General features: G+C 37.0%; 2 protein-coding genes across 12 annotated transcripts in view; one reads left to right on the top strand and one right to left on the bottom strand.

Annotated features, from left to right (window-relative positions):
• Positions 1-25,589, bottom strand: part of CMSS1 (cms1 ribosomal small subunit homolog) — a 333,529-nt gene that overhangs the window by 222,209 nt on the left and 85,731 nt on the right. For 2 of the 11 annotated variants that reach the window (XM_032490160.1, XM_032490163.1), the window contains exon 1: positions 16,785-16,803. The exons of 6 other annotated variants lie outside the window; for them this stretch is intronic. In XM_032490160.1, the coding sequence (XP_032346051.1) occupies positions 16,785-16,788 (4 nt within the window). In that variant the 5' untranslated portion in view covers positions 16,789-16,803. Of the gene's footprint in view, positions 1-16,784; positions 16,878-25,589 lie in introns of those variants that run through there. 3 more of the 11 variants (XM_032490198.1, XM_032490187.1, XM_032490209.1) reach the window with 3 other exon arrangements.
• FILIP1L (filamin A interacting protein 1 like) overlaps positions 190-25,589 on the top strand; it is an 85,239-nt gene continuing 59,839 nt past the window's right edge. The window contains exons 1-3 of the mRNA XM_032489837.1: positions 190-442; positions 1,187-1,360; positions 8,706-8,884. Of these exons, the coding sequence (XP_032345728.1) occupies positions 200-442; positions 1,187-1,360; positions 8,706-8,884 (596 nt within the window). The 5' untranslated portion in view covers positions 190-199. The remainder of the gene's footprint in view (positions 443-1,186; positions 1,361-8,705; positions 8,885-25,589) is intronic.

Below are 25,589 nucleotides of genomic sequence, written 5' to 3'. Positions count from 1 at the left end.
AAACAGAAGTGTAAATAAGACTGTGATTTATGAATCTGTTAATGCCCTTCTCTGCTGTAGACTTCAGAAAGATCGAGTCTTTGGCTGCAGTAAATATAACAAGAGTGCAGACTTGTTAAAGCAGTAATAGGTGCTCTTATTAAAACCCCACTTGCATTAAGAGTTACAAATTGTCTTCCTTCTTTCCAGACCATAAGGAATGCGTTCCAGAAGCAATGACACGGAGGGCTCAGCCCAAAAGCCATTTCCAAGACACAGTAAAGATCACAGTTTCCAAGGGCCTGAGGACATGAAACAGAGACAGCAAGACAAAGACCTCACCAGTGAGTCAGATGCAATCCTTCCACATCCTAACTCACACAGTGGTAATGGCCACCAAGGAGAAGACCTCTCAAGAGATGACCTATTATTTCTTCTCAGCATTCTGGAGGGAGAATTGCAGGTCAGCTGGATTAGAATTAGCCCCCTCATGCTTTAAGGGGAAGGCTGCTTATGAATTTGGTGTGTAGCTGCCACAAAAACTAGGTATCTGTGGTTCATACTTGTATGTGTATGAAAGCAAAGTGTTAAGTACACATACACAGCATTCTCTGCTGGAAACATGAAAGGCAATCAATCACATCTAAAAGGACTGTCATTATGACATGTGATTGGCGTGCACATTGTGAAAGGTCACATCCTCTGCCTATGCTGCACACAAGCTTCAGTGCACAGGCACGTACAGGTAACAGTAATACCAGATGACTTCTGGATTGGTTTAAATAACAATAGCCGCTTTTGTACCTCACGTGAACTGGCTCCTAGACTTGCCCTGGCATTATTAACTTACATAAAAAACTAAAAACAGCTGCTACATAAATAGGAGAATCTTATTTCCTATCCCTGGAAACGAAAATGCCAGTCCACTGAGGGATATCATGTTATCCGCTTGTCAAACACAATAAAAATGTAGAGCCCCCCAATGTTGTATAATGATCATGTTTAAAAACATTATTAATGTGTAATTAGACTATAAGAAGAATGAAGGGGCACAGTTTTGCTACCTTTTCTAAAAGGTCCTATAACCAAATATGATATGTTTATATTTGAAAGAGAAGAAAAAAAACACTCAACTATCACAAGAAATCACTTGCAGAGACTGCTGGTAGATAAAGCAGGCTTTCTGAAATGCCTTTTGTTCCTACAGGCTCGAGATGAAGTCATAGGCATTTTAAAGGCTGAAAAAATGGACTTGGCTTTGCTGGAAGCTCAGTATGGGTTTGTCACTCCAAAAAAGGTGTTAGAGGCTCTCCAGCGAGATGCTTTTCAAGCAAAATCTGCACCTTGGCAGGAAGACATCTATGAGAAACCAATGAATGAGGTATGTATCACATCAAGGGTGTGTACCTAGGGAGACAGAGCAAGTTCACCAGCCAGTCAAGCACTAGGCCTGGCAGGTGAGCATGACATATAACTCCTTTTTTGATTATTTACAGTTCTATGTTTAAAATCTACCCAACGTAGATAAACACTACATGTTCTACAGGAAAGGAAAAGAGAATAAATCATGGACAGGATGTTTCCACTAGGCTTGTTTCTTCACATTAGACTAAAACCTAACACATGCAAGAGAATTCCTCTCTCTCCCTTTTCCCCTCTCTCTCACACACACATGCAGGGACACACACACACAAAACACACACAGAGAGACACAGACACTCAGACCTACACACACACACACACACACACACAGGTCTGTACTTCTTTTGGAGACTTGAAGGTAATAAAAACAGATAAACTTCAACCATGAAGGTTAATTTCTTTGAAAACACTGAAGTATTATGTCATAGAAATTTTGAGCGTGAATGGAAATGATCTGAAGAACTAACCAAGAAATAGAGTTTTAGAAAGCATGTATTTTAGATGAGCACATATCTTCTGTTTCCTTCAAAAGTTTAACGACAATAAAGACTTTTCCCCACCAAGTGTGCCCAGCAATGACAATGGCAAAGATCAGCAGTCCCAAAATGGCCACCACTGCACAAAGATGAGGAACTGCTTGCTCTTTTTCACTTGCTGACATTTCTGAAACTCCTTGGCATCCTTATTTTATTCTTCTGTTTTCCTCCGAGACCTTAGTGGAAAATTTCATAATTTTTCATTTTTATAAAAAGGAGACAACTAGAAACATGAGTGAAGGCTGGAGAGGGTGAAAGCAAGTTTTGGACAAATTTCCCCACATACGCTCTGGCAACCCACCTCGGAAGTGACCTCTAATGTCCTTGCTATTCTTGTCTTGGGTGTCTCATGAGAGATGACTACTGTCTTGCCAAATCATGAAGGAGTTTGGTCATATGGATCTGCTTCTCTGAGCGGTGACGATGAGACCACCCAAAGTCTGTTGATTGCACTTTAATCCAAATTTTAAACAAGAGAAGCCGAAGCCGCCTTCAAGTCAATAGTGTTAAAACTATATCCTGGCTCCCAACAGTGACTGCGAAACAGCATTAGGCACAAATTCCCTAACTCCTATGAGCACAAATGCAAATTAATGATCAGTGAACATATCCTCCCTCCTCCACAAATGGTACAATCCCTTGACACACAAATGTGAAATGAAACAGAATGATTACAAACTTATGCTGAAATCACTGGGAGAAAGTTTTAGTTACAAAATAATTCTATTGTACAGATGCAAAATTGGAAATACCCTCTCTATAAATGCTTGAAATCCTAACTCTGCAAAGTATCTCTACAAGTTACCCATTATTTGGTCCTGCTTTATAAATCCAACCTTGAGTCTTTCCCAACAGATACCCCTACACACATATACAGACACACACACACTTCTCACATTTTCACCTCTATGATTTGTCTATTTTCTTCTCTAGCCTACTACTTCCCCTTACAGATTTCTCTCTCCTTAGCTATCAGTCTACACAGTTCCTTGAAGCTCATATAACTCTACCTACACAACAACTCAGTTGCCTACCTTTTTCCTCTCTAGGAAGTAATGGGTGAAAGGGGGATATCCAGAGAAGAAACAGTAAAGGGAAATTCTGAATAGCAATCCCTAGGTAGGGCCAAAGAAAAGAAAGAGAGGCTAGCATTCCCACTAAGACCATTCCTGCTGGCACCCTAATTACACCAGGATAAGGATCTGCATGCTAAAAATTTATTATTATTTTGTTTTCTCCCATCCCTCTACTTTAATTTTCCTCATAATGTTATTTTTTTTAAATGTTAAAAATTTCAACCATGTCTAAGGTAAACCAAAAGGGATTTATCTATTCACAAGGCAAAATACCTTAGAAAAACAAACTATTCTCAACTACGTCACATGTTAGGAACACTGACTTAAGGTAGAGGCCTGCAAGCTAGAACAAAGGATGTAGATGGGGAGAGAGGATAGCTGGGTTGTCAAGAGGGAAAGAAGAATTCAGAGTCCGCAAAAGTTTTAACATCCTATTCCTTTCCAACCTAGGGTTCTATATTAAAAGTTACCTTAAATGCTTGATACCTTAGATACTTGAGTTAGTGTCCTAACATACTTTTAGTTCTTCCAAAAAAGATATCAAGAAAAATATAACAACAGTGTTGATTTATCAAGATACTATAATAAAAGGATCTGCATACCTTATTAGTGTTATCTGAGGGCAATTCTTAAAATACTTATGTTTAGTAGTTGTATAATTCACCTTTAAATTTCATTTTATAATTTTCATTGTAAAAAATAGTCATAGTTCCTGTCTTCAGGGTGCTTAATGTCTAAAAGAGTGACAGACTACAAATGATCACACAAGTAAGTATGCAATTACACATTATGTTAATTTTTATGCTGAAAACCACAAAGCTCTATGAGAGAGCATAATGGGGGATCAAATTTAGATAGAAGAATCAAAATCCAAGATCTAGAGAATGAATAGGGGTTAGTCATCAGATAGAACATAAAGAAATTCTATTTCCAGCAACATTGTGGAGGGTATCATTAAATCATATCACTAAAAATAGATGAAAACATTAGATAAAATATCTAACAATCTCCCAGTACACGAATGAGATTTACATGGAGCTAGAGAAATCCTGAATCCAGGAACTAAAGGGGAAATTTACATAGACTAGCTTCTGGCTCCATATATTTTTAACCCTTCTCCTCTCCAATCCACAAATTCCCTCCCAGTGCTGGGAAACAAACGACATATTCATTTTGCAATGTAGACTCTGGCCTTTCACCTTTGACAATGGCTGGATGAATTGGCATAGTGGTAGTAACAGCATTTCTGGAAGCCTTTCCTATAGCAAGATGACTAGCAATAATTCTATTATACATGGAGGTGCCTGTGAAACCAACTGAATGTTCCTTTAGCAGGACCCCAAAAATGTTCATACCTTCTCCAAAGGAATGAAAGGAAGTATGATGGATCACAAGTAGAAGGTAAAAAAAGCAGAGGTCTTAACTGATAACAGCACATAATACTTAATGTATTATTTTTATAAATTTTACAAAATTTATGGCTAGGTGAACACATTGGTCCAAGCAGGCCCTTGGAAGATACCTATGCAAATGAAGAACCCTAAAACCCAAGCTTCACAATAAATCCTTCTCTCTCTTTCTCTTCCTGCCTGTGTACATATGTGTGCATTTTTAGGAGAGGAAGACTTAATCATATTTGCAGGCACACTTTGAAGGGACAGAGGTGGATCAAAGGCATAAGGGGTAGAGAATCATAGGTGGGACAAGGACTGGAAGGAGATGGTAAGGGAGGGACAAAAACTACATATAGGTGAAGAGGTTAAGAATGTAGATGGATATAGTTAGTTAACAGTAGCAGACATAGAATAAAAATACAGTATTTATGCTTGAGGAACTCTATTTAGACAAGTAGGAGATAAAAGTAAGAAGGTAAGGATGTGTCCAGGTCTAGTACTTAGAGAGAATTAGCATGGGCTCCAAAAAGGTGCCTTGAGGAAAGAGAAAGGATGCTGACCAGGCATAAGGAAAAAGCCAGATGGAAAGTCCAGCTAAATCTGGAAATCACCCAGAATGACCAACAAAAAAAATACTGACAGTAAAAAGGTAGATTGTGAGAGTGATCGGAAGCTCTGGAGATGACCAAAAGACTATCACCATTCAGAAAGATGATAAAACAAGAGTTTTCAGAACAGTCTGGCAGTGGTAGTGCAGAGCCATGAAAATCATGCCCTCATTTCAGGATCTAGGATACTAGGGCAATGTGAGAATGAGCAGTCTCTATTTTAGGACTTCAGTATTACCCAGGAAAACCAGGTTTCAGTAAAGACAGAGAAGAAGACAGAACATTTTATGAATAGCATGTTTAGTTATCTTCGGTCTACTAAAATGGCCAAATAATTTCTCTGTTGTCTGGACTACCTTTAACTCTACCGGTATATTCAGGGTAATCAAAGAAAAAGACAATCTTCAAAAAGTCAATGCAAGAGAACAAAGAGAACCAAAGCCATAGCACAGAAAGAAAGTGATACCCCAAATTAGGGTAGTCTGTGACTTGGGAGCTATTAAAACAAAGGTCATTATTCTTTTCTAAACATATATTAAGTGCCCAAAAGCATAAAGGTGGAAAACCTCCCTGTTCTTCATTCCGTTTGACCAGGAGAGGATCCAATCTATCAGAACACATTATACTTTCTTCATCCTAGGCAAGGAGTTGGCTTATATCAGGGGCTATGGGTAGGACATGACATAAGAGAGGCTAAAATGATAAGCAGGAAGCTTGTCATTGCATGGTAAACATTAAGGAGCTATCTTTTCGATCTTTTTGCCCCTAACACTCCCTTAAGTGACTGAGTCTTCCTGTTTTCTTCCCCAGGCTTCACTCAATCCGCAAGTGGGGCTAGATAAAAAAGGGTCAGTGGTTCTCTGATAGTCCCTTAGTGCTTAATGATATACCACCTTACACTGCTCCTAATTGTTTCATGTCGGTATCTTATCTGCTTAGTGAGAGAATAAAAGCACTGAGACTTTAAACTTCTCTTGCATTCCCCATGGCAACTATCACAGTACTAAGTACATACAGCATAATAGGTGCTTAATAGATAGTTGTTGCCTTCAGGAAACTGTGGCAATAGAATCGATCTTAGAAATCAAGCCCAACCACTACGTTTATAATCGAACCTGAAATACAGAATGGTTAAGTGGCTTGGCCAAGCGTGCAAACACACACACACACACACACACACACACACACACACACACACACACACACAAAAGCTGGTAGAAAATGGAGTTAAGTTCAGACAGGCTCAGGTCCATCATTTGATCTGTCAGGAATGAGGAAGAGACTGAATTGAGAACCACCGGCATATTTTCTAAGCGGTATTCTGGGCATGAAGAAGGTACAAAATGAAACCTCAAGTATAAGCTAAGACATTTCTAGAATCAGTAACACTTTCTTTGAAAGCTTTCCCTCTTCAAAGTCACTATTTGACAGCTTTCTAATTTCTGTTGTTGACAAACATGACGTCCTTAGCTATTGCACAGAACAGCATGCACTAAGTTAAGGCCATCCTTCAAGAGTCATGGAATATGACAGAAGGAAAACCCAGAGAATCAGGCATTTCACTGATATGGAGGAACAAACCAATCCTAACCAGGAGTGATCAGAGAAAGCTATAAAGGAAGAACAGGAAAAGTTTTGGGTAGAAGGGGAAAAGGTTTCTATGTCTCAGTACTGAAAAAAAACAGTCTTGAAGCACCATAGTGTGTTCCAAGAACTACGTGAAGTCCAGTGTAGCTAAAGCCTGGGTGAGAAAGATGGGAAGGTATGGAATGAGAATGGGGCAGAAGTGTCAGGAGGCCAGATGGTGAGAGATGTTTTGGCTCTGAACAGGACAGTGAAGTAATTCCAGTGGTGGAAGATGAAGACAGGCTGGAAGAAGATGAGGCTGAAGAAGGGAGACCACTTAAGAGGTTATGTAGTAAATAAAGGGCAATGATTCTTGCCAACCTTCCTTCTCTGTCCCTTCAAACAAACAAATAATACAAAGAGGAGAAAAAAAAAATGGAAAGCAACAGGAGATCAACTAAACTTCCTCTTTACTCTCTTTGGGTTGAATAAAGTTTAATATTCATGTCCAAACAATTACAACACGCTATCTGAGGAAAGATTTTTTTTCTTGCATTTATGTAGACTTCTTTAGTCATTCACTTATGCTTTCCTAAATACTTACTATAATTATTCACTTATTATTTCTAGGGTCGATCTTGTGACATACTGAATCTTTTTCTAAGTCAACTGTTAAGTTCCCTAAATAAAGGCTGATTCTATCACTATTTCACTCTAATTCCAAAAGCAATTGATTTGAATTTCCATTACAATGCACTCAAATGTTTGGGCAACTGGAATGAGTTCTCAGAGGACTGTTGTAGCTTAAGACCCAGGACAATTAACACTACCCACTCCCTCTCAGAAGATGGTTATTAGTTAAAAGTGACTCTGCCAGTAGGCAACACAACTTAGCAATTTCAGGTTCCACAAAAGGATTGATTACATTTATTAAAAACCATAAACACCTGTATGACATAAAAAAGTATTTTGTGTGTGTTAAAGTGCCATTATAAGCCCATATTAGAAAACTAGACAACCAGCCTAAGCATTTAGAGGTTGAATAGAATTAGTTGGGTTCTGTACGCCAGGACAATTTTTTTCTATTCTTTTTCTGAAATGATTTGGCCATTTCATGCCTTGTATTCCTAGTCAAGTATATGCTTTTCAGGATGTATGATTTTAAACTGACTTCAAATTCAGAGTCACAAATTTTAAATCTTTTAAGATAAAGGCAAAGGGCACAATCAACCAATATTATCAGTTGCAACCTATTATTTAACTAATCTAGAAAGCCATATACTTTCAAAACCACGTTCTTAATTGGATCTTCATTTATCACTGGTCAAAGATCCTGAGCCACTTTTGTTGTAATCAGCCTACTTCCCTCTCTTCTTTCTTGAATCCTTGTGTGCTTATTTTGTTTTCAATCTGTAAGCATATCCTGAGCACCTATTGTAAGTAAGGCACTCCATTAGATGGTAAGAATTTAAGAAAAATAGAATTTAGACCCCACCTTCAAGGAGTTCACAGTCTAGTAGAGGGGACAAACATAAATCAGGCACAGGGTAATCATTTTATAATAGATAAGTAGACCACAGAAACCAGAAAAGACTTGGTATTTACATCTGGTCACATTCACACTATATACAAACACAGAACTGATTAGCAAGAATTTTTAAAAAAGTACACAAACATCCTCATGCATAATACAATGAAAAACAGACCATGGGATCCAAGAGGCATACATGGGTAAAGCACTGCAGGGAGACGGGGCAGGAGTGATCAGTTAGGGGAATGGCAGAATCAAACACGGTGCAGGGATTCCTTCACTTTCCACCATTCCTTGCATATGGTTTCTCTGGAGAGAGAAGGAAGTGGCAGCAAGGGTGCGTGGGGAAGTTGTTCTCATATCTACAGAAGCACCAGTTTTTCTCTGTGGTTACTGATGACAGTAAAAAGATTTATATTTGTGTTGAAACATATCAAAGTTATCAGTTAATAAGATTAATAATATAAGATAAATAAGGAAATTAGAAACCCACTGTTGAATTAAATCACCAAAACTTGGACATTTCTAAGAGTGAAAGATGGCAGGATTATGAATGATCTATCCTTAGACTATCAATGTATTTTCTTTTGTAGCTGGACAAAGTTGTGGAAAAGCATAAAGAATCTCACAGACGAATCCTGGAACAGCTTTTAATGGTAGAAAAATCTCATAGGCAAACCATATTAGAATTGGAGGAAGAAAAGAGAAAACATAAAGAATACATGGAGAAGAGTGATGAATTCATAGGCTTGCTAGAACAGGAATGTGAAAGGTAAGGCCACTTTGGACAAGACAATGACCCATTCTGTCAACCCTTACTAACCTCTCACTATGGGCTTGGCACTGTGTCATGGATTCAGGGATATAAGATGCATGTGACACAGCCACTGGTCTCAAAAATCTCACAGTCCAGAGTGAGGGAAAAGATATGTTTAAAAACACTGTCAATACAATGCAAGAAAAATTGGGTGTGATAGGAAGCATAAATGCTGGGCACCTAATTCTGCAAGGCAGCACCCTGTGAAAGGTTCAGAGGAGGTAACAGGGGTCTAGTCCCTATGCAGACTAGAATGGAAACTATATACAAGGGCAGAAATAATGCCACAGCATAGAGGTAAGACCATAGTATGGGTAGTGAGAGAACTCAAGCTTTCCACATGGGTACCGCACGGGTATTAACTGTAGGATGAGAAAAGGAAAGGCTAGCCACGGGCAGTCAGATTTTATACTGTTGGCAAGAAGGAGCAAAGGACAAATTATGAGGAGAATGAGTTGATGAGGTATGCTTTTTAAAGAACCATTAAGAAAACATGGAAGAAAGGCAGGAGGAGTTTTAAACTGGGGACGGGTATGTACTCCAGTGGCTACAGGGTTATGGAGGATGGGGTGTAAACTAATACTTATGATGTATCATCAATATGAACTAGTGACTAATGAGACTAGAGAGCAGAGTAAGGAAAACAGGAAGTTATACTCCTGGCTACTCACCAAGGTATAGAATGCAGGAATGGGGCACAGCTTTTTGTTGTTGTAGGATTTCTGGTGAGGAAGATGGTTCAAAAGGGGAGAGGTCCTGTTTTAAGATATTTTGAGCAGAAAGTACCTGGTGTTTTTCAATGTTCAGTGGGGAGAATGATTATGTCTAAAGAGACAATCCATAGTTGGAAATACAGGTCGGGAAAAGGTCGGGCTAGTGTTGTGTATTTGCAGCGCATGACAGCTGAAGCTATGGGTTTTGGTGTGGTGAGGGGAGAGAATTTTGAGAAGGGAACTCTAGAAAACAATGCTTGATGGCTCTTCTGGAGAAAAAGGGGTTAAGAAAGCAAGCTGAGAGAGAATGGTGGAGGAATGGAAGAACCAGAACAGAAAGAAAGCAAAGAAACCAAGCAAGGAAGGACTTTCAAGAAAGAGCGAGCAGTCAGATAGCATCAAATAATACAGAAAAGGATGAACAAATGTCCCAGGATTTGGCAACAAGGAAGACAGTGAGGAACTTAATGAGCCCTTCCAATAAAATAGTGAAGGCAGAGGCCAAAATTGCAACGTTCTGAAGTATAAATAAGTAATGAGAACATAGAAGCTTAAAATGTGAACCAGTATTTTGAAAAGCTTGGCTACAAAAAGGGAGAAATTGGTTGGTAAACATTTTATAACCATATGGAGAGCAGGTTATTTTGCTCCACTTTGGCCCCCTGTTCTGAATCATCTTAGAAAGTATGAGCATCTATATTAAATTGAAAGGACGACGACTCCTCTCCTTTGATAATGCAAAGATAGAAAACAACCAATCTCAGCAATGTCAAATTTTTACCAGATCTTCATTTCACTTTTGTTATTCCATGTATACTTCTCTTATGAGTTACAGAGCTAATGATGCTAACAGTTACAGAAAAACAAAGAAAGAAATAATTACTTGTGAGTTCCCTTTTCTAAAATACAAGTAGTCTTAACTGCTTTATCTGACTACTTGCAATCATATTTTAGCTAGGTAACCAAAATTACATAATAGCTAGGCTAATGGCAAACTTTCATTTCTTTTCAGTGCATCTCATGGTAGACACCTGGTCAGAGAACCAATGGCCCTCAGATCCAGTTTCTTTTTCCACATTCATCAAGGGTTTGACTACATAGACAGGGAGTTTTGTTACCTTGCCCCTCATGAACTTGTTATCTTCAGGCGCAGATTAAAGGAACACAAGAAGTCTAGCATCAAGGGACGATTTGACTCAGACATTACAGTGTAAGATTAGTTATTCAATGAGACAATGCATATTAAATATTATTTTGAACCCCTGTGGTTTGGCACCCATGGCCTCATTTGGCCTTCACACTTACTTGGCACTAACTTGTTGAACACAGATACTTCCTTTCATCTCTCATTATTAAGAACATTTATTGACCATGGTCAGAGTGCTGCCTGCTATAGAACAGAGAGGTACTGGCTGTCCCTGCCCAGAGGGCTTAATCACATTAAGGGAGAAGGTAAGAAGATACAGATTTAGGGTGGAAATGTGGAGGGCTGTTGGTGGTATAGTTCTAATATTCACAGTTGTATCTCTACTATCTTCTGGAGGAAGGCTGAGGAGGGCCATCCAGAAGTAACACCGTAAAGCTGGGAGGCAGATGGCAAGAGAGAGCAAAGAGGAACAACACTGAGACACGGAACAAAAGGGCAGTGGGAATAAAGATAGTGGGCTAGAGGGAAAGGAAACTAGGGGAATGAATGTAAATTGTACACCATGAAATCAGTGTATTAAGGATGGTATTTCTACAGGTATCAAAGGAGTTTAAGAGGGAGAATTTAAAAGATCATGTTTTTTTAGCCATGTAGGACACAAAATTTTTTTGTCTTGAAGAATAATGAAGAATAACAAACCATTACCAAAAAATAGGGAAAAAAATGACTGGAGTGACTCTCATTCCCTGTTTAGCCATTCCAGAAGATATGCGAATATTTACCTATTTCTGTTTGCCCAGGAAAAGCTTCCAGATGGAATTCTTTGGGTGTTAGAATGGTAAACCTGTTCTCTACTCACATGACACACAGGTAATTCTTCCCTTGTTTCCCCTTTTTATCACCATTCCCATAGCCTGGCATTGTTGGCGCACTAGCCCTTCTTGCCTTTAACAGGGAGATTGTGGGCCTCCTGAGGCACAGCTGGCTTTCACTGACTTTAAGGCCATGTGCATATAGGTATTAAATGAGTACCACCTAACAAAGCAGGAAGTGGAGGAAACTCTAATAATTTCAGGTAAATATATACAAAGGAGGTGCTTACACAAGAGAGTAAAATACCATTCACATGTCTCATTCTTTGACCACAAATGAAAGAATACACACCACCACTGGGTCCTTCTAACTTGAATGAGAACACTTCCCCTTAAGCACACAGCCACCCCTCACAAAAACACAACTAATTTGTTCTAAGGAGTCAAAGAATAACGTTTACTTCCTTCCTCAAACAAAGTGATGTAAGTCACTCCCAAATCAGTGACCCTCAGTACAGAGAAACAAAGAAAGATATCATAACCCCCAGAAAAATGATTTGAGTGAATACAGCTATAAGGAACTATCTGATTGAAACTCTGAAAAAATACTGTGAAAGTTTAGTACTTGTATTATAAGTGTTAGATAATATCTACTTGGAAATAAAATAAAAATTAAGAAATATATGATTGAGATAGTTCATGAGATCTTAGAGGGTGTAATAACGAATTTCAAACTAGGGCTCAATTTCTGTGTTTTCTTTGGAGAATTCGTTTTATCTGGAAAACCCTAAAGGAGACTGATGTCACATATTGAGTTAAGGCCAAAATGTTTGCCAAGTGATGTCTTTGTCGTAATCAGTAAACAATTGGCTTTCCCACTGAGGGAGGGTGGGGGCAGGGAATAGCTCAGGAAACTCTGTTCCCAAGTGTGTTAATGCAAAATTTCCTTCCCTGTAATCTGTGCAGTTTGGTCTGTCCATAAAATAATATATCCACATTTCATGACAACTTTCTGTTCACTGACCAGCTCCAATGTGTGGATATGTGTGTCTCTGATGACCAGAATTATGTATTTGGCTGAATTACAAGGGGAGTCTATGTGAAAGGTTTTATACAAAAGCAATGCCAGTAATTTTTGGCCTTTCTGGATGGCTTCACAGGAAAGCCAAAACAAAAATCACTTTTAGTCTGTGCAATTTTGCAAAATTTTCCCATAAGTGAAATGCCAATTTTGTCTGTACTTTCAAAAAAGCTTGCATAATTTTTTTTTCTTTTTCAGTTTCAATGGGGGAAAAGGCTGGGAAGAAAAAAAAAATTTCCTTTTCTTGAAACCATGCATTCTTTTTTAGAATACTAAAACAAACCATGTATACTAATCATATATATTACTGCATTTCTGGCTTTGAAACAGCCACTAAAGTAGGAAACAAATATCGTTATGGCAACTGTATTAAAATGTGGCTTCAACTATGGATTTTTTTTAAAGCCTTAAATTACTTTTCATAACATCTTGGCCAAGTAGGTTAGCAATGATATTCTGATTTTATAAAGCAGGAGTTCAAATGGTAGTTTCTCAAAAGCCACATAGTGAGGAAGGAGTCACAGGTAGAATTAATTTCTTGACGCGTGACTGAACAGAACAGAGACTTGGGGGGCAGAGGGGTCTGTGGAGGAGACTGAGCAGGGACCCATCTTCAAGAGTCCTTGGGCTTTAAAGGACTCTTAGGTCCCTGAGCACACCTTGAGCTAAGTCCTTAGTAAAAAACAAAGTGTTTCCACCTTTCCCTTTGGCTGAAGCAATTTTAAAAGGAAAGATTTCTGTCATCAACCCTTTTCTATTATGACAGTCCTGTTCTCTAGATTGGCATCAGAAAAGGTGACTGAAACACTGAGCTATAGTTGACCCTCCTGCTAACTGAGCAAACTGAATTACTTTCAAAGACTTCTCTCAAAAAGCATCAAATCTTCTTTCTAGAGGTTTTGGCTACTCCCTTGAAATATATATAAATGAATGAGTGTATTAATCTATCTAATTTTTAGTTAGTTTAACCAACTAGTTAGTTATTTAGTGCTGCTTGCCATTCATTCATTCACTCAAAAAAATAAAATAAAATAAAAACCCGCAACTAATTAAATGCCTGCTACATGACAGGTCCTGTGCTGGATACTAGGTATAGAGGAGGTAGATGGGGTGTGGTCTTCAGCTACATAAAACCTCAGCTCATTTGTGTGTGTGTAAAACACAGACACCACTGATACTGATGCTTTTAGGGCACTATGAGATAATGATGGGCAAGGAAAAAAGGTCCAGTTTGGTACAAAAACATAATAACATGAAATAATCATGAAAATAAAACATTCAGGAGAGATCAATAAACACATGAAACTAAAGGACTTTACTAGAGAATTCACTATCTTGCAGCTATTGCCATTAGGACTTTCAGTGTCTTCGGTCTTAAATCTCAGCTTTTAAGAATATCCCACGAAGCATAACACAGTGGGCATGGTGTTTTAAAAAGTAAATAAACTAAGACTACTTTTTAAAAATCATATTTGGAAAGCCAGCAGTTTTAAGTTTCATGCACACTAAACTATTGTTGTAGAATACATTGTACTCAAATGCAATCATTTCCTTTCAGTTTTCTGGCAAGGAGTTATATGTATTACATATTCTCAAGACTATGTCTTGCAAGTAGTGAAATGGATGCCAGATCTCCATTTGACCTTTGTCAGGGATATCCAGTTCTTTGTCAGAACAAAATGGAGACCCACCACAAACATATATTTCGATATTATAATTTTATAGAGAATCACAGTGTGATCAGTCTAGTGTTCACATACCTCAGATCTAATACAGGATCTGGGTAGGGATGCAGAGAGATTAATTATTTCATGAGGATACCAAAAAAAACCCATTTAAGACTGTACACCATGACTTAACTTTCAACAGATGTCACAAAACCATACCCTTGTAACTGCACAATTCAGCGGTTTCCATACAACGCCATTTAATTATAGAGGTCAAAATTCGGATACAGTGATGTCGCTATTTGATTGCTTTTCCTTCCGAGAAAGCTGAGCTAAATTTTACAAAAAGTTTTGGGTGTGTATTTGGATGTATAATGATTACTGAATTTATTCCTCACAAAAGAATACTACAAATGTTAAAAAGCAGTCTAGAAGGAAACCTAACAAGCACAGTGAAGGATGAGCCGGGAACGTGGAGACAGGGGACTCTGGTCTACAGCTAGTGTGCAACTCTAGGCCAATTCCATTTCTCCAATCTTTAAACAACTGGGATAGGCTATATTATTTGTATGTTTCTTTCAGATCTAAAAATCTGTGATTATGTGATTCTTATGAATAAGTAACTTCTACTTCAAGCCTATGATTCTAATCCACACTATCAAAAAGAGGTCAGTGAGAATAACAGCACCTCAACCACCAACTTCAAGTTCAAGTCTGTATTTCCATTCTTAAAGGATATCTAGATTTAGGTATACTCTGCTGCTTCTTGAATGTCACATATTCCAAACTGAACTTAATGTCATCTTTGCACGTCCAGGTCAATTTACATCCTTTCTATTCCTGATTCTGCCAATGATTTAATCTATCAGATAGTTATTAAAAAATGACAGATCTTTGAATCCCCATTTTAAACTAGAGAAGTCCTGGCAATCTAGACCGATCTAATTTTTGAATCGAGAAAAGTGAAGCTCATCAAATTTCAGCTAAGAAATCCCAGAATCTTGCTGCTAAACAGAAGTAGAGACAGATCAGAAGAAGCTAGCTCTCCTGATAACATGTTTGGTGCTATTCTCCCTAGAATCATTACTAACCGCTCACACCTCATGCTTGGTATTGTGGGACGTCCAAAGAAATTTAAGACATAATTACAATACAACGGAAAATACAAGACCCTTTATAAAATAATCTATAAATGAAATGCAGAGAGGACTCAGGTGCTCATTCTGTGGTACTGACAACCGCTATTCCAACATTATGAAAGGTCAGGCAAAAAGAATATTAAGGACTGTAATCATTCAACAGCCAGCATAGCAGTAGGAGAATGAAGGACATACAGTTAGCACTGAATAAATAAACCTAACTGGCTCATAGCTACTAGCTTAACAGCCCTATAAAACAGGACGCCAAAGACCATTGAATGTGGAAAGGCAACCTCAAACTTTTGTTCCATCTGACTATAAAATATAAAAAGGAAGAAGAGTCATTAAACCATATCAAAATGGAAAATTTTGCCTCATAAATGGAAATCAAGGTGGAACATTAGAATTAAGCTGTATCCTGGATTTGTAGCTTGCAGGTAAACTTTCCTGGCAAGTATATTATTCCCTCATTAGAAGAAGAAGCCAAACAGCTTTGGCCAGCCATGAGAATGAGAGATGCCTGGCACAAGTGATGAGTAAATATCACTGCACAGAAAGCCCTTCATTGGAAGGGCACAGGGTATCAAAGCTAAAAAGCATAGACTCTGGAGTTAGAACAAGTGTTTGAACCATGGTCCCACCTTTTCATCTGGTCCCACTAGCTATATGACCTTGAATAAAGTACTTAATTTCTATAAGCCTCAGTTTCACCATCTGTTAAAAAAAATGATATGGATCTCACAGGTTCTCTCAATTACTAAATTATATAAAGCATAGAAAGTGCTAAGCATGGTATCTGACACTCAGTAAGCATTAGCATCTTTCTTCAAAGTAGTTCATTTGCATACTCTGTGCCACACCACTGGGCATTTTATGAATTGCTTAGAAGGCATTTAATTGGACCCTATGCTGGGTGCTAAGGATGTGATGATGAATGAGAGCTTTCAAGGGGCATACCCCTCAGTGTGGGGAACATAGACTCAAAAACAAGTGCAATGTTGTGTTACAGGTGTGATGACAACTGAGAATACAGAGGAAGCACAAATGAAGGACTGTTGTATACTCCTGGTTGTAGCTTATTTCTTTCAGAGTAGGGGTTTTGCTGAATGTCCTAATGATCTAACACTGTAACACCAAGCTAGACACTAGAGTAACTAATACTCAATAACTTTTTTTCCTAAACCATGGAGACCTATTTCCCCCTTTTAGAAATCATTCCTTTTAGATAAACAAAAATGAAAACGCAATGATACTATGAAGAGGACAGCATACCACATACTCAAAATTGAGACTCACCCATAATGATGGTTTTTAAGTGCACCAAAAGACTCCACTGCTCCTTGGGCCTGCCACTGCCACAAGATCCCCAAACTAATCATATCTTCTTGCCTAAATTGATTGTAAAAAAAAAAATCAAATATTCCCATAATAAGGTAAGTGGATTTACTTTTATTATTTTTGTTGTTGTTCATAATTCCTTTTGAGGGCCAAGAGCATGGAGAAGCATAATAAATATTTGTTGAATAAATGACTGAAATGTAGGAAAATGTTACATCTTAATTTATTATTTTCCCATCAATATCTTCTCATAAATTAGCTTCGGATTAGTTCTCTTTACTTAGCTCAGTTTTGGAGAATATAATATAAAATGAGTCAATTTTGATAGGAGAAGCTGAATAAGCTTGAGAGCTTTGGGACCATCCTAAAGAGAACAACTATAAAAGAGGATGGGACCTTTATCAAGGCACTAAAGGAGAGAATGACCCCAAAAAATGGGATTTTAAAGTTAAAAAAAAAAATCAGAAACATTAATTACAAAAAAAGCTAAAAACAACCCTCTCAATTCATACTTCACACAGTTTTTATATCCTATTTTTTCACTAACAAAAAACATCATGAACATTTTCCTAAATCACCAACTACTCCTCTACACCATAATTTTTAAGTCCGTGAATACTACTGTATCATATAGATGTAATTTATTTAACAGATTCCCTTTTGTGGGTGTTTAGATTCCTTCCACTTTTTCTCATTCATAAAGAACACCATGATGAATACTCCAGTCACTTTTTACACCTTCCTGATTGTTGCCTTAGAATAAATTCTTAGATGTGAAATTGCTGGGTCAAAAGTTATAAAACTTTAAAGGGTTTTGAAAACTGTAGCTAAATTATGTTCTATTAATAGACTATACTACCATTAGCAACAAAGGAGAGGACCCATTTCTTACTTTATAACTTTGCCCGGGACTAATCTTGAATGTGACCTTATTTAAAGCATGATATGATGTTAAAAAGTATGTAAAATGAATGTTAGTAACATGAATCAGATTTTCCCATTGCCTTGGGCTTTAATTTTAGAGATGTATTACTTCTAAAAAACAAAACAACTCTAACATATCATCAAAAAGATACTTAAACATAATATTTTCTTGAAAGTATATTTTTCCATTGTTAATATAATTTCAGTATATTTCCTTTTCCCCATCAAATTCAGGTTTTGATGGCTTACCATCACTGGTCTTTCAAAACACTGCTTCTGTTACTCTTTCTCTAAAAGGTCTAAAATCTCCCTGCTCTGTACAATCCCATACAAGCTGTAGAGTCCAAATTCAGGATCCTGGCTCGCCTTTCCCACCACATGACGAATTCGGAAATTGTTCATAATGCTTATCGTACTGGCCTTACATAGTCCTGGTAAGTTTGAATTGTTTAACACTGAGAAAACCAGAGTTCACTTTGTCACATTCCCCCTTAAATAACTTCATTGTTTAGATGTACATGAGATTTCCACACCAATTTCTCCTATTTAAATTAGCTTCTACTTGCCAACTCTCATTTCCTCACATATCCTCCCTATTAATCATGCACACTACATTTGTGCCCATAGCATTTTCCCATGTATTTCTCAATGACAGCATGAAATATTTCAGATGCCTGCTAAACAGGTAGTTTACATCTTCAGAAGATGTTGAAACATATTTGCAGGATTTATGAGGCTGAGTACGTGTTCTCTTCAAAATAAGTACTTTCAAACTCATAGTTGTCACTTTACATCATGCATTTTTTGTTCTGAGTAAATATGACATTCAAAGCATTTCATGCCATAACAAACACTGGGATAGATATATGTAAAGGAAAAATGTGGAAAAAAAGAGAATCACATGTGGCTGTCACAACACTGTTTAGTAAACATTTCCTTCAAAGGTATTAGAGAGGTTTTAAAATCCAATATTTACCAGTAGTACCAATAGTGAGGACCAAATATAACTGGCAATTAAGAACATTTCTCTGTGGGGCACATATTTCATTTGCTTTATGTCAAATTACTTCCCACTCTAAACAGATTTGTTGATTAATCAAAACTCTAGCTAATAATCTACTCAAAAACACTCCAGCTATTCTATAGCCATACATTCAAACATAATAGCATTAAGGCATTAGGACAGCATTTAGATTAAATGAATGGTATTTTTTAATATGTTTATTTGTAGAGACGTAGGGGGAAAACTTTCGCAGCTTCTTCACGCAGAAGAATTCAGTGGCTTATTCTCATCATTCCTTTGAAGGCTAAGATTTTTATCAATAAACAAAGTAAGAGACACAAAATAACAAAAATGTTGGAAGGGGAAAAAAATCACTCCTGAATTTTCACCTGTGCTGAAATCTAAGTGAGGCATGCCCCAATAATAACAAAGCAGAGCAGATCAGATAAAACTTTCTATCTTGAAAAACCTCTGGATAGCAGGAACTTAAGGCTCCTCTAGACTGGAAGTGTTTCATCTTGAAATATGCCTTCCTATCTCCTCTGAATAGGCCTCTATTTTTTTCTCATTGATTTTATTGTGTTAGGGAAATATGTGAGGCAGTCACTCAGTCCCCATTTCCAGTTCCAGAATGAAACATCAGGAATCCAAAGAGGTTTGTGGCTTCAAAATGAACTTTTCTTGTACCATGGCTGAGTGCTCACAACCCACCAAATCATGCAAAGAAACCTGTTAGTTTCTCTGGATTTCAGATATACCATACAAAGGTGGGGATCGGGGGGAGAGAAAAAAAGTACAAATGTACAATTAGAAAATTCAGATGAACCCACATTCCAAAATGTTTCAGAAACAATGTTCGAATTCTGCTTTCATTAAATGATAGCCAATTCAAACTAGCTCACAGATGCTGTATTCATTAACAATTATTTTCATTTAAAATATACCTGAAACATAAAAGGGTATGGTGGAGGAGGGGGTTGCAACCTCCAATACCTTTAGGGGCCAGCAGGGCAGGGTAAATGAAAGGAACAGGCTGGATGTACAGAACAGGGAATGGTGGAGACCTTAAAAACTTGCAAAGCTCAAGCCCACCTAGTCAGCTTTCTAAATAATTACTTAGATACCACCAATAAATAAGAAATAGGCCCTATGACACAATTGATCCAGATATGAAAAAGCCAGACTTCAGGAGTCCAGCTCTGGAGAACAGGATATGTATGGTAAGGAAAGAAGACCAATGTTCTCTGGAATCTTATAACAGAAGATGTGTACCAAATCAGAAGGATAAGCACTGGGCACCAATACTAGGAAGTACAGTGAAGTGAGGTGGAGAAGCCTGTTTATTATGGCTTTTTGTCTGCCTTCTCTTTCCCACTTGTGTGTAAGCTCCTTGAGAGCAGAGACATCTTGTTTTGTTTATCTGTATCCCTAGCCCCTTGAAGAGAGCGCCCAATGGATATTTATAGAATAAATAAATGTATTACTCTCGCCAAACACAGTCATTAACATTAGCACTATAACTGGTAGTAACAGCTATAGGGACTCTCCACAAAGGTCCCAGCTCTTTGATGGCAAGAATAGAAACATGTTATTCTTTGTGCTTCTAAACGTTTTTATACTGGCCTATAGATATAAACTTCTACCTTTTCTACACTGTTGAATTAATATAAAGATGTTAAATTTCTTCAAGTTCAATACACGCACATAAAACAAAAAACAGTAAAATGACAACACAGGTATATAGGCAAAACAAATATTATGAGAATTCTGTACAACAAACAACCTGGTTTCATTAACAAATAATGTGCAGGGGGAAAATACAGAGGGAAATTTATAAGTTAAAAGAAATGTAGACATTTCTATAAAGTGCAAAGCATGATCTTACTTGAATCTTGATTTGAAGACATTATGAGAGAGAAAGAGAGACAACAGATAATAATGATTATCAGGGAAATTTGAACACTGGGGTATTTCACCATATGGAAGAATTATTACTAGTATTTAGACATGCTAATGGTACTGTGATGTGTATTTAAAAAGAAACCTTATCTTTTAGACATATTCTGAAAAAATTCCAAAATGAAACAATAGGATGCTTGGAATTTGCTTCAAAATAATCTGGACTGGGGAAAATAGTATGGAAAGGAAAAATAGTTTTCCCTGTATCATTCTGAGTTCTTGGCTGAGGCTCCTTGTAATAAAAGACAGGTTAAGAAGAGAAAACCTAACAGAAGTTTATCAACATGTACACCTCATGTATACATGGGAGACACCCAGAGAAAGTGAGTAACTCTATGACATGACATAAACCAGGACCTTAAATACCGTCTTCAGCTAAAGACAAAAGAGAGAAAGGCGGTAGGGAGTGAGGAAGGGGACAGCCAGTTATAGGAAGTTACCAGAAAAAGCAAGGGTAAAGTTGATATGCAGATTTAAGTTGGTGCCTTCTCAGCTGGTAAGATTCTCTTATGATTTAGTCATCCTTCTGGTACTGAGAGAGACACACCTTTACAAATAGAGTTTCCTTCATAAATGTAAATTTCCCTTTCAAAAATTTCTTGTTTTCAGAACTCTTCTGCACCAGCTTTTAATCAAAATAATCAGCTGAAAATAACCCTTATGCTAAAGAGACATATTTTGGGGTGGTATATTCTGCTACTCTTCAGTAGGGTGGTACAGAAAAAACAAGACTGGCTAAGAGTTGATAATTATTGAAGCTGCATAAGGGACACATATACTTATATATCATTATACTGTGATCTCTACTTTTACATAAGTGTTTAAAATAAATAAAAAACAATTAAGTGAACAAATAATAACACATGAAAATAGTTAGAAAATTTAAATGAAAAGTATAAAATGAAAATTAACACCTTCCTCTCACTTCACCTCACTTCCTGCTCTCCCAAGGTAACCCATAGTTAATAATTTTCTGTGTGTATTTCTAAAAAAGTACTGTATGTATATACCAGCAATTCATAAAGGAAATCATACTGTACTCCTCCTATCTTAAAAAAAAAAAAAAAAGGTAGCTGCATATTATCTCATTTTATGGATGCAATTCATTTGGCCAGGCCCCATGTATGGGCTTTAGATCCTATTCTCTTTTTCTTCTCTTTCTTTTCTTTTGCTATTAAATATTGTTCAGAAAATTGACTCTCAATAACTTCAGATGCATCTTAATTCCAACTTTCTCTCAGACACAGATTACTCATTACATCACAACTTTTGTGTTTTTTTTTTTGTTTTTCTGTACAATAAGGAACTAAAACCCACAAGAAAAGAATCCTTTATGTAGGACCCTAAAGACAACACAGAAGACTAGTGGGGATGGGGGGAAGGGAATAGCACTGAGATAACACTTCTAGAGTCAGGTCCACAGACCCCACCTACATACTTGTTAGTACCTTCCCCAGAGGTCTTCAGATCTCCTAGCAGGACAGGGCTGTAAAGTCAACAGAAGCAGGGATTTGATCCAAGAGCAGCAGCTCCTGCAGTTCAAATGAAATGTCTGCTGTAGTCACCTGATGAAGATAACAAAGTGACCCCAGAAGAATCAAAGGTAACAGAATTCCAAAAGCAAAGCCCACATACACTTTCTTTAGGCTCTCCCGAATATAAGGGAAGCTGTTTTTTGGACAGGGCACTGCCATTGCAGGAAACACGACATGGTTCATGAACTTCAAAATGTCCCTAGAAATTTTCTGGGGAATTAGAAATAAAGCAAAATAAAAGGTAAAACTATTATGAACCTGTGAGTCATTAACATCTATGGTCACCTTCTTCTTTCAGAGAAAATGACAGAATTTTTTTCTTTTCTAAATTACTGTAAGTTTTACAATAAGACTATAAATCTCAACAGATAATAGTTTTAACATATGCTAATGTAGCTTGTAGGTGAAATAAAGTTTCTCTTCAAAACACAAAATAAAGATAGACGATAAAGTAGCACATCGATCCATCATAAAAACTGAGATCTAGGCACAGATAAAATAGCTAACATACCATCCTACAAAATAAAATAAAACCAATGCTTTGCCTTTTAGAAAAGATGTACAATCTCAGAACATTTTTATTTTGAAAGTTAAACTAATACAATGATAATAGTAGTAATAATTAAATCCTAAGGAATTCACGAAAAAACCTTCTAGAATTAATAACTCAGCAAGATTGCAGGATATAAAATAATCAATGTATAAAAACATCAACTCTATCTCTATACAGTAGCAATGAGCAAACCAAAAATTAAATCAAGAAAATAATTCCATTTACAATAGCATCAAAAAGAAATAAAACATTTGGGAATAAATTAAAAGCAAAAAAAAAGTGTAAGATTAATATTCTGAAAACTACAAAACATTGTTGACAGAAATTAAAGAAGGCCTAAATAAATGGCAAGACATCTCATGCTCATGAATCAAAAGACTTAATACTGTTAAGCTGGTGATACCCCCAAATTGATCTAGAGATCCAACACAATCCTTATTAAAATCCCAGATGACTTCTTTGCAGAAGTTGATATGCTGATTATAATTCAGACGGAAATTTATGTGGCCCAGAACAGTCAAAACAGTCTTGAAAAAGTAGGACAAAAATGGATGTTTGATACTTCCCAGTTTCAAAATTTGCTACAAAGCTACAATAATCAAGACAGTGTGGTACTGGCAAAAGGATACAACACAGAAATAGATCAACAGAATAGAATTAAGAGTCCAGAAATAAACTGTCATGTTGCTGGTCCACTGATTTTCAACAAGTGTGCCAAGACAATTCAATGTGGGAAAGAACAGTCTTTTCAACAAGTAGTGCTAGGACAACAGGATATTCACAAGCAAAAGAATAACGTTGGATCCTATATCTCACGATACAATATTTAACTCAAAATGGATCAAAGACCTAAATATAAGGCCTAAAATGACAAAACTCTTAGAAGAAAACATTGGCATAAATCTTCGTGACATTGATTAGATATGACACCAAAAGCAAAAGTAACAAAAAACAAGCAAATAAACTAGACAAACAATATCAAAATTAAAAATGTTTGATTTTCAAAGGACATCATCAAGGAAGTAAAAAGTCATCCCACAGAATGAATGAAAATATCTGCAAATCCTATATCTGATAAGGGGCTTGTATCCAGAATAAAAATCTCTTAAAAATCAACAATAAAAAAGACAAGTCAAATTAAAAAATTGGCAAAGGCTTTATATAACAGTTCTCCAGAGAACATATACAAATGGACAATAAGCTCATGAAAAGATGCTCAGTATTATTAGCCATCAGGAGAATATAAATCAAAACTACAAGATATTACTGCACACCCACTAGGATGACTATAATAAAAAAGACAGATCATAACTAGTGTTGGTGAGGATGCAGGGAAATTGGAACCCTCATACACTGCTAATGGAATGTAAAATGATGCAGCTACTCTGGGAAGTAGTCTGTCAGTTCTTCAAACAATTAACCATAAAGTTACCACATGACACTCCTAGCAACTCCACTCCTAGGTATACATCCAAGAGAAAGGAAGACGTACATCTTCCTTAACTTACACATGAATGTTCATAGCAACATTATTCAAAATAGCCAAAGTAGAAACAAATCAAATGCCTATCAAGTGATGAATGGATAAACAAAGTTGTGGTATAACCATGCAATGGACTACTTACTATCTGGCAATAAAAGAAACCCTGTGTCCATTAGCAGTCACTCTCCATTTCCCCTCCCCTCAAAAAAAAACTCTATTAATCTGCTTTCTGTCTCTATGGATTTGCCTATTCTAGACACTTTATATAAATGAAATCATACAATATATAGCCTTCTGTATCTGGCTTCTTTCATTGAGCATAATGCTTTCAAGGTTCATCTATGTTGTAGCGTGTATCAGCACTTCATTCCTTTTCATGGCTCAACAAAACTGAAAGGTCCGTATGGATATAACTTGATTGATCTCAGTGATCAACATGATAGATACAAAACTATTAATGATAATGGATATTTCTCATGAGATATGGGTTAGCTGCTTTCTTAAAACTGTACAAAGAAGGGCTTTTAATGCCAGATCATACTCAGGAACCAAAGGATAGAGACCTGGAAATAGACTAATTGGGATATCCCAAAGGGAAATGACCCAAGGCAAATAATTATTTGCTGAGAGGAAAAAAAAGAGAAGCATTTTTGTTCTATATGGGGGGAAGAAAAAGAGAAAATTAGGATATCTATCATCTATTCACTCACTCATGTGACATTCATTTAACCTAACACTATGGATGGAACTAGGAACTAGGAACAAAACAAAGAATAAGATGTGGATCCTGTCTTTCAGGTCCTAGTAGAAAACATAAGTAGGATGAGGTAATTAGTTGTGGGCTGCAATGAAGGCACGTACAGAGCGCTCAGGGATCCCATATGAGGGATGGATTAGTTCTGCATGGAGGGTATGGGAAGGCATCCCAGCAGGGAGCAATTATCTTGAAGGCTGAGTAGACTCTTACTAGGCAGAGAAGAGAGGAAAGGGTAATCCAAGAAGAAAACTATACCCACAGGTATAAAAGAATAAAGAAGACAAGTCTGTGGAATTAAATCTCTGTTGAGTATGAGTAGGTTAGGGCCAGGGCGTACAGATCCTGTGTGCTGTTACCCCAGGATTCCCCTTTATCCTGAACCCAAGAGAAATCTGTCATGCAGAAAAATCTCAACTTGCCATGGGTGATTTGTCAGAGAACCTATAGCATACACAAAGCACTGTGTTAAATGTGTTCAGAGTCAAATATGGAAAGAACATAACAATAATAATATTAACAACACCACCCAGAAAACTACTGTTATAAGTA

The sequence above is a fragment of the Camelus ferus genome, chromosome 1 (genome assembly GCF_009834535.1).
Source record: "Camelus ferus isolate YT-003-E chromosome 1, BCGSAC_Cfer_1.0, whole genome shotgun sequence".
Classification (NCBI taxonomy): Eukaryota; Metazoa; Chordata; class Mammalia; order Artiodactyla; family Camelidae; genus Camelus; species Camelus ferus.
The sequence above is the reverse complement of the archived record's forward strand: the minus strand, read 5'-3'. Positions and strand labels throughout refer to the sequence as shown.